Source organism: Octopus bimaculoides, chromosome 5, assembly GCF_001194135.2.
Source record: "Octopus bimaculoides isolate UCB-OBI-ISO-001 chromosome 5, ASM119413v2, whole genome shotgun sequence".
Taxonomy (NCBI): domain Eukaryota; kingdom Metazoa; phylum Mollusca; class Cephalopoda; order Octopoda; family Octopodidae; genus Octopus; species Octopus bimaculoides.
Window position 1 is genome coordinate 16,489,429 of NC_068985.1, and position 10,354 is coordinate 16,499,782.

Below are 10,354 nucleotides of genomic sequence, written 5' to 3' on the forward strand. Positions count from 1 at the left end.
ATACAGACACTCCCCATACACACATGCACTTACAAAAGACACAGACACATTGAAAGACACGCATGCGTAGACACATACAATAGGAATACAAAATACAAAATGGCTGATATTTAGCAAGGTGAGACACACATAAGAAGGAAGGAAACAAAGGACCACTGATGAGGTCACAGAAGTGTGACGAAAGAACTCTGGCCGAAATAAGATTAAGATTAATGTAATATAAAGCTGAAGCAAATTAACACCAAATATACAGTGCGTGTGTTTTTATTGGCTAAACTGGCAATATGACCATCCCCAAGTACAACAATATATATATTATCATTATCATACAACGTCCATTGTCCATGCTGGCATGGGTTGGACGGTTTGATTGGGCTGGCACATTGAAAGGCTGCACCAGGCTCCAGTTTGATTTGGCATGGTTTTCTATGGCTGGATACCCTTCTTAATGCCAACTACTCTGAGAGTGTAATGGGTGCTTTAATGTGCCGCCAGCATGGGTGCCATTTGCGTAACACCAGTATCTATCATGACAGCAATTTTGCTTGGCTTGACGGGTGTTCTTCAGCAGAGCACATCACCAAAGGTCTCGGTCACTAGTCATTGTCTCTGTGAGGTTCAAAGTTCGAAGATCATGCTTCATCACCTCGTCCCATGTCTTCCTGGGTCTACCTCCACCACAGGTTCTCTCCACAGTTAGAGATCAGCACTTTTTTTACACACCTGTCCTTGTCCATACACATCACGACCATACCAGTGCAGCTGTCTCTCTTGCACACATCTGATTATTCTTATGCCTAACTTTTCTCTCAAGATGCTTATACTCTGTTGAACATGCACACAGATAAGGGAAATTAAGAACAGATGTTTATTCCATTAGTTGACAGCTGTTTTATAATCTATGTTAATTAAATAAGCAAAGCTACATAATCCATCACACATATATAAATGAACATACATCAGAATTTACACCTATAAACATAATTTGTGCTATAAAGAAAGAGATTACTCTTCAGAACATTTGATGGCAAGTTTACACCAGACTCTAAATATCAGCAAAAAACAATACTATTAATACTATTCAAAATAAGCTCACTGAGTTAGAGACATTTCTTTGTTATTCTCACCATTGGAAGTGCCATGAACCAGTGATTAATCCAATGAAAACATGTAATCAATGATGTTATAGTTCACAATGGAAATTAATAACATGTGCATCTATGAAAGAACTGTTCTAACTATACACAACATAAAGCTTATATTGATTACATTTCTTATACTGATTTCGAACATGTGATCAATATTAGTTTCTTACTTAAGTACAAAGTCAGTTTTATATGAAAGATTTATAGTCAATTGAATTAAATTCAATACTTTATATGTACTTATTTGATTCACTGTGGAGAGATGAAATTTTAATTCACTTCCAGCAGGATTTCAGATCAAAATCTTAAGCTCCAAAATTATGCCTTGTAATACCTGGAATTCAAAAATTCTATCTCAGCTAACACCACTATTCAAAATATAGTCAATATATTCTGTAAATGAAGAGAAGCTTCATGATGATAATGTGTGGAAAGAATGGAATTAAAGACAGCAGTGTGTTTGGAAGATAAATGCAAAGAGGAACAATGCAACATATTTAAACAGTGATTGGCAATAAAGGTTTACAATAAGGTTATTTTAAGAAAGTAACAATAAAAGGAGTTCATAATATAAATAAAATTAATTACTGATCAAGTAAAAATTTTTAAAATAAGAAAAAAATTGCAGAAACATAAACAAGAAACAAAATTGAAATATTCTTGAAAAATTCCAGATTTTATTTTCAATATTATTTTTTTTTTTGTGTAGCAAAATTTGATCCTTAAAAGAGCAAATATACTTCAAGTTCATGTCAAACAATAAAATATATCCTTAAAATTTTTTACATATGTCTACAAGGGTAATCCTGGAATGGGTCCTACATTCATTCAAAAGTGTCGTGTAACTGCATTCATCAAACAATATGTGTGATCAGACATCATGTTTGCATTCCAGTTGTGTGAGCAAATAAAATCATCTTCTTCTAGGCAGTATGTATGATCTGTACCTTTTCCATCAGGTTCTTTTTGGAGCTTAGCATCAAAACAATATGTATGATCAAAGGAAGGCTGATTCTCTTTTGCAGCTTGAAGTGAAAAGCTTAGTTTCTCCCAGTCTGTTTTAACTGACCTATTCCCAAATGTTTTCAAATTATTCATATTAGAAATTATGCCTTTTTTATGAGAATATGTGTGGTCGGGTTTAGAAATATTTGAACAATGTACTGTGGTTTCAACTGGTTGATCAAGGCAATTGTTTTTACTTGACTTTTTCAGGGGTGTACTCACTGGTTGAGAGTTTTGGTTATGCTGAGTATTCAGAGGTATGGGTCTCCCAGAATTACTGCAATTATCTGTATGAGAAAAATGATGTACAAGCTGCAAAGATGAATCCTCTTGAGTGTTTGTCTTCTTTTCACTACAATGAACTCCAATACTGTATGTATGGTCAGGTTTCAATTTTCTTGCATTTTTCTCAGGCACAAGTTCGCTATTACAAGCTGAAGGTTCTAATTGTAACGTATCACCAAGCATGTTAGTGCTACGACCTGAGCTGTACGTGTGATCAGATTCGATATTGGGCTTGTTAGAATCAGATTGAATCACTGATGGTTTTTGACTGGAATGTGAAGATTTTACTTTCCTTTTACAAAGGCGAGATTTTTTAGCATGTGACCAATATGTGTGATCTGGTTGTAACTGATTTTTCTCAATGCTATTTGAATGACACTTACTTTTGTTGCCAAATGCAAGTGGGTTCGTTTCATTCCCATCATTCAACTCCTGGCTGGCATTGAAACAATATGTATGATCAGGTTTATACTGTTGATCAAAACTACAGTTACCTTTGGGCGATACTGACTGTTCATCAACCTGTTTTGTACCTGAGCAGCTTCTTGCACCTTCACTCGAAGGAACAGCTTTCAATGAACAGCTTGATTTTTGTTGATCAGAATTTTGTTTTGTGTGCAATTCAATATGTTTGATAAGTTCATTTGATTTTGTAAATATTTTTTTACAATATCCACATTTAAAAGGATTTTTCGTCATGTGGCTTCCTGAATGATTTCCTAAATGTGTACCTAAATTACTCGATGATGTAAAAGACTTTTCACAAAGGTTACATTGGAACAGTTTCTCATCAGAATGTACCCTCATGTGTCTGCTTAGGTTGCTATTATGTGCAAAAAGTTTTTGACAAAAAGTGCATTCATATAAGAAGTGTATCTTTAAATTCTTTGAAAGACCTTTGGAATAAAAAAATGGCTTCAAAAAACATTTTTTACCAGAATTTTCTGTGTTATGGTTTTTAAAATATTTATTTAAATGGCTCTGAAAGGGGAAATTTTTTTTGTGGAAATCAAACATTGTAGGTCTTCCAATATTGCTTTTAGGTAAAGTTTTCTTAGAGTTCATTACACCAGTAGATTTTCCTTCACAATTCATTATGTGGGCTAAAGCTCATTTAAAACATTTGATATTCGATGAGACTTTGTTACTTTCATTTTTTAAGCATAAGGTTAATTAGAAAAATATTTCTTTCTTTATTATTCTTCAGTTAGAGACACATTCTTGAAAATTCTCAATTAAATGGCTTGAAGCTGAAATAAATACAGGAAAAAAAATGGAAATTGAAATATATTGGAACATTTTTACACACACACACACACTACCACCACCACCACCAACAACAACAACATCAATAACAGCAGCTGTCTGAAACCCATTTCTATGCAAAAGTAAAAGCTTGCTTTGCAGGCCCCATGGTAGCCTAATTATTTTCAGCATAGTTCTCTTTTAATGGCCTCTTAGAACACACAAACATACAGTGTACCTATTCCAAAAGTGGAATACAAATTGTAAATATGTGTATTTATATGTATATTCATTCATATTGAGTCTGGTTTTGTTGTTGCTGATGATGATGGCAGGGGTGATGCAATTAAAATTGAAAGGGAGTTGAAATGTGAAAATTTCTTCTGTGGCACACAGGTTTACAGGACTTGGATTCATCATTAATTAAACAGTGTTGCTTGCTGCTAAATATACCTGCTTAAAAGGACTGGGTCATAGTGATATATGTCTTAGCTATGGATATAATACTGTTCCATTGACAGTTATAAGATTCAGCAGCATTTTAGCCAACAAACCAACACCAATCAGACTTCACAATTCAAAAATGTCAAACAATTTGGTGTCTGTGTTTAAGATTTTCTATTTAATTTGTAAAGATAAAATGTCAACATAAGAGTTCAAATCCCATCCAGATTGACTTTGCTTTCCTCCCACTGAGGGTAATAAAATAAATATCAGATAAAGTATTGGGGACAATATAATCACTTAAACTCCAAGGTAGCAAACCAATGACTAAAGCCAATAAAAGAATGAAAGACATGTCATAAAACTTCAAATGAGTGATATTTACCAACTCAGCCATACAAGATATCCATTTATTCATTCGCTCACCCATCACTCTATCCACTCACAATAAATAGTCATCCATTGCTGTTTTAATAAATTTGAAATTAATTTTACATAAACTTAAGTGAAATAATTTGAAATATAAATAAGTTTATTTCAAATAAAATTAAATAAAATAAATTAAATAAGAGATAAAAATAAAAATTAAACTTAATATTATTTAGCATGTGATGTTAGAGGGGTGGTCAGAACTTCTCACTTGTAAAGCTTTCATATAATCTATATTAATAAAAGTGAAATTCTACCTGTCCATCTTTGAGCCTTGTATCGCAGTCTACATTTGCCCTACAGAGACATATTATACCTTTTGGAATCAGGATAATCCCGCGATTGAAAATCTGCCCTTCATTTGGTTCTTGAGCATCCAGTATTGGAATCTGATTTAAAAGCATTTCGGTTGCTATTTCTAGCAGATAAAGCTTGGCTGATTCATACCATCTTGCTTGGTGTTTGTCAGATGACATCAGAGATCAAGGGGGAGATAAGTGACATTCGCTTTGTTACTTATACGTTGAGATAAGAACTTTGGGACAAATTGGCAAACAGTTGGAATTCAACTTGGGACTGTAAAGATTTCATTACAGAATTAATTCTCATCTGTCCTTAATTTCTGATGAAACACCACCAGGGCATATAGTCATGCTATTTAGCTCTCTTTAATTTTGGGCTGCAGGCCCAAACAGCCCTCCACAGGAGCTAGCTTAAAAGTCTGCATGGAGGGCAGCTTTTAAGGTAGTATAAAACAAAACAAAAATGAAAAAAAAATAATAACCCTTGTACCACAGGAGCCAGCCTAATGCTGAAAGAAATTATATTTATCTCTCATATTTCATTTAATCTATTTTATAAGAGAAAAAAATGGAAACAGAGATGTGTATTTTAAAATACATCATCTCTTTGAGTTCCTAAATGATAGCAATTAGATGTAGGGACACTGATCTAAGTGGGGTGGTTTAGCAAAATCAGGGTACAGTAACACAAAATTTCACGTGGGATTTAGTTATGTAGTTTTACAAATGCATTCAGGTTCCACCAGAGTAAACTATACTTTTCAGATGAAAATATGAAGCAGGGTGTGTCTCAGGGAGATTCACTCTCTCTGTTTCATGACTCCATTACTTTCTCTGACAAGCATGCTGAGAACATCCAGATCTACTTATAAGCTTGTTCAAACCTGGGTAAAAATAAATCATCTGTGCTATAGAAATGACCTCTAACTATGCACCAAAAGTGAAAAAAACTTGGATTCTCTTGTTCAATAAGTAATCCCATTTAGCAAGGATACTAGTATGCAGCATAAGGTGAATAACTGTGCAGATTTAGTTATGAAGAAGTCGGACGATGAAATCTGATAGCATAAAGATACCATCTTGTGGTATCTTTATATCACAGAGAGAATGAAGAATACAATCACCTAGGCATGTTGTAGGAAGATAAAGTAATGGAAAGAGAAGTGTGAGAAAGTCTCAAAAGAATACAAGAGAAAAAGTAAGAAGGTGCTTGAAACAAAACTAAGTGGAAATAGGGAGTTGATACACGAGTCATGTCAGTGTTGAGGTACTCGTTCTTTAAAGTGAACAAAAAAGAATTGCATCAAAGAACTGAACTCATCAAAGTTGATAACAGTGATAAGAGTTGAGGATGGCCATATCTTCAATGTAAGAACAGATAGATAGCTGTTTCTGGAAAGCAGCAATCTTAGAAGAATTAGGGATAACAGAGTGGAACCAGAGCAACAAGAAGTCTTAATCATTGATGTCCTGCTGAAAGTTTTGGTTGTTTGGTTCCTGTAAGGATAGATTTCACCATTTGGAAAGATATAACCAACAAAGCAGAGATGGCTAAGGAAAGAAGAGATTTGTGTCTTGTAAAGAAATGGGATACAAAGAATGCAAATTAAAGCTGCTATGTATGCTCAGGGCTGAAATGGTAGCGACAGATATTAACGTAGAAAATTTAGCATTGTTCTTGTAATTTGGTATTTTCATATTTAGAGTTTAGTTATATGGAAGAAAAGGGGGAAAAAAACTAAGTCTTTAGAGCTAATGTTAACCCCTGTGCCAAATCTTCAGGAGGAAACAGTTGTCTCATAAATCTTTGGTCATAAGAAATTAGTCCCAGCCTTGAATTAGGACAGAAAACCTCATGAGATTATATAGAAACAAAAAGATCAGCTTATCAATGTGTTATTAACCCTTTCATTACCAACCCAGCTGAAACTGGCTCTGTAGTACAAGTGTCTTGTTTTCATCAGTTTTGAATTAAAATCTTCCACCAAACCTGAGTCATAATTTATGTTCCTAACACTAGCTGAATGATAACTAAGTTATTTTACTAAATTCTTTGTTATATTTAAAGTAATTGAAAGAAACACAGAACATCTCAAAATAAATACAGTAACGAAAGGGTTAAAAGGTACAAGCACCCATCTGTTTCTACAAAAGAATTAACAGAAGATTCATGTCTTTTGGAAAATGATGTACATTTAGTTATTTACACTTATAACATCAACTGTATTAAGTCAGCTGACTTTTGATTAAAAGTGTTCCAGCATGATCATCCCATCTTCACCCACCAGATGCAGTATCTAAGATTACATTGTCCAATACATTTTTTCCTATTTTAAGACAGTAAGATGTCTACTTTAGAAAGCCAAATGACTATATGGAGCAGAAGTTCTAAACATGTACAGTACCACTCTCAAGGGGACAGTGAGCATGTTGAAGTGGGTGTTAGGCTTTAGGGGACAATGCGATAACATGATTAAGATACTAAATTTTACCTTTTAGTATCAAAAAGATCAGCTTGTTAATGTGTTATTAACTCTTTCATAAACATAAACAGCCAGAAGAAATACAGCAAGGCATTTTGTCTAAAGCTCTAATAATTCTGCCAACCCATGGCTGTCATATGAAATAATAAATCTTTCTATTATAGGCACAAAGTTTACAATAGTAATAATAATTCTTTCTACTTTAGGCACAAAGCTTGACATTTTGAGGGAGGGGGTATCTAATCGATTATATCGACCCCAGTGCATAACTGGTACCTATTTCATTAACTCCGTAAGGATGAAAAGCAAAGTTGACCTTGGCAGAATTTGAACTCAAAATGTAAAGATGGACAAACTGCTGCTAAGCATTTTGCCTGGCATGCTAACAATTCTACCAGCTTGCCCCAAATCCTTTCTACTATAGGCATATGGCCGTAATTTTTTTTTTTTTTTTGTGGGGGGGGGAACTAATCGATTACATCAACCCCAGTGTTTCACTAGTACTTCATTTATCGGCCCCACAAGGATGAAAGGCAAAGTCGATCTTGGCGGAATTTGAACTCAGGTTTCAAATTTTGACACAAACCCAGCAATTTCAGGGGTGGGGGTTTGTCGATTACATTGACCTCAGTGTTCAACTGTTATTTATTTTATTGACCCCAAAATGCAAAGTCGACCTCTGCAGCATTTGTACTTAGAACATAATAATAATAATAAAATCCTTTAGGCGTGGAGTACAAAGCTATTTGATAGAGAGATAATTGGTTCAATTCATGCAAGCACTTTTTTCATCAGCAAACAAGCAAATCGAACCTCGATATATACAGGGTCAAATAAGAGGAAAGAGTAGAGCTCGTGACCTTTGTGAACCCCTCAATGACTGATGACATTGATACGATTAAGGTTCAGTTAGAATATCTCTGCAAGTTAACGTCTGCTGGAGAAACGTTCTGGGTGTGCGGTGAAGGCCTAGGTATAATGGTAAGTGTTGGACCTGACGAACAATACATAGGAGATAGGTGACGCGAAATAAAATAAGGTATATTGGGTGAACTTAGATGGAGGGGTATGCAACGAACTAGTTCAGAGGAACAATACTTATAAGGTACCGAAATAGACAATATAGAGAACTCAGCCTCTCTCTAATGTACGTTCCGAATAAATATTTGGGAAATCAAACCCTTTTTTTTTTTTTTCTTTTTTACATATTTAGAAGGTTGTCTTCGTGAGTTACACAAAACGAAAAAACATACTTAATTCTTACGAAGATTTAGAAATAAAATGTCCCAAACCCCACTTATATCAGATGAACTAAGTTATCGGTAAATAAAATAACACATTTTGAATGACACCAAACCGAAAGAACACAAAATATAATTTGACAAATATAAGGTAACCAAATATAGATATACTATATATAAAGAGATATAACACAAGATATTAGATAAATATTTGAAGTGAATATCGTTGTTAGTTCCTTTAAAAACTCGATTGTTACAAGTTATTTTTGCTTAACAACTTACAAAGTGATTCGCTTGAAAATGACGTGTTGGAGGGGAGGGGAAACATTGTCGAAAAATGCGAAGCCACACATAGTGGCGGCCACGTGTAAGTCCGGTTTAACTAGATGATGGTCACTATTAGGACATATATCACACAGAAAGACAGGGTTTAAAGAAATCTGCCCTGCTGTGGAAGCCTGTTGAAAATTCAAGGACTTTGTACTGACTAAACAGGGTAATGTGTGGTTTTACATACCTGAACTTCGTTGAGAAAAGTAACTCATAAATTAATTAAATTAATTTTGAAATATTACAAAATTAATTAATTAAGATTTTATATTTTAGTTTCAAACTTTTTTTTAAAGAAATTAAACATTGAAATAAATCTCTAGAATTTTTTTCAATTTCTTTGCGACAACAACAAACAGAACCCCGTAAACCCAGTGGCTAAAATGAATATAAAAATGCTAACTCATCTTAGATTTCGTTAATAGAATTATATAAATTTAGCCAGTCAAATTTATGTGATAACCTAATCAAAAAAAAAAAAAAAAAAAAAAAAAAAAAAAAGGAACAGAACAGGATTTAGTTAACTAACATCTGGATTGTGGAAACAATAACCAATTAAGATCCATTGAGCCATTTTAGCTAATTATTAAATAAAAACTGTTTTGTAGAGCATCAGTATAAAGAAAATAACATCCCAAATTAGGAATACGATTGTTTGAGGGGTTGTGGCTTCAGAAAGATAAAGGTAGACATACAACAACCGACTATAGGTACATAGATATACGACAAAAACAGAACACCTTACCTTTCCGTTCATAAACATAGTGTTTGGTTGAAGGGTCAAATCTACTTCTGTCTGTGTTATGCAAGATGAAACGCAAAGGGTTGAGGGGGAAACTCTTTCATGATTACCTCCCTTGAACAGCTGAATTGGCGTTTCCGGGTCCAGGAAATGTACTTTCGTTAATACGTCGAAGGTGTGATATGGTACGTTCTTATCATACGACAGGAGAAATACAAATGGTCATTATGAAAGTCTTCAATGAATGTGATAGTCGTATGCGCTGGAGATTATGTTATACTACAAACTTTATTTATACACACAAAAAACATGCATACACGTCATTAGTGTGTCATCTGGAGCGTGAAAACCAGTTTCCAGTTAATAAAATTCTTTTTATTGCTCACAAAGGAAGTTTAAAAAATATATTTCGGAACGGTGATTTTAAAAAATTAGTTCAACCACAGAAAACATCATAAATTTAACAATATAAAAAAGCAACTAAGTGAGTGAGAGAAAAAGAGAGTTATTATTTTGAAGTTTCTTTGAGAGTAACAACAAAGCATTGACTGATAGAATCAATACTGAATGTTGAGTCGACCACTGGATAAATAAGCTATTATCGACATCTTTATGACTTTTAATAAATCTGTCTATTGTCACAAATGAAAAGATAGTTTTTAGCTTTGTTTACTGATACCAATTTTCTCTAGATTATTTTTAT

At 33.8% G+C, this 10,354-nt stretch overlaps 1 protein-coding gene and 1 long non-coding RNA gene across 2 annotated transcripts in view; one reads left to right on the forward strand and one right to left on the reverse strand.

Annotated features, from left to right (window-relative positions):
- Window positions 1-3,375, forward strand: part of LOC106877006 (uncharacterized) — a 19,616-nt gene extending 16,241 nt beyond the window's left edge. Inside the window, exon 3 of the long non-coding RNA XR_001410316.2 lies at window positions 2,361-3,375. This is a non-coding gene — a long non-coding RNA (uncharacterized LOC106877006). The remainder of the gene's footprint in view (window positions 1-2,360) is intronic.
- LOC106877003 (zinc finger protein 184) lies at window positions 1,806-9,930 on the reverse strand. Its single transcript, XM_014925784.2, has 2 exons — window positions 9,655-9,930; window positions 1,806-3,685 (listed from the first exon to the last, which is right to left on the reverse strand). The coding sequence occupies exon 2, from the start codon at window positions 3,528-3,530 to the stop codon at window positions 1,974-1,976; it is 1,557 nt and encodes a 518-aa protein (XP_014781270.1). The 5' UTR covers window positions 3,531-3,685; window positions 9,655-9,930; the 3' UTR covers window positions 1,806-1,973.
- Between the last annotated feature and the right edge of the window lie 424 nt (window positions 9,931-10,354).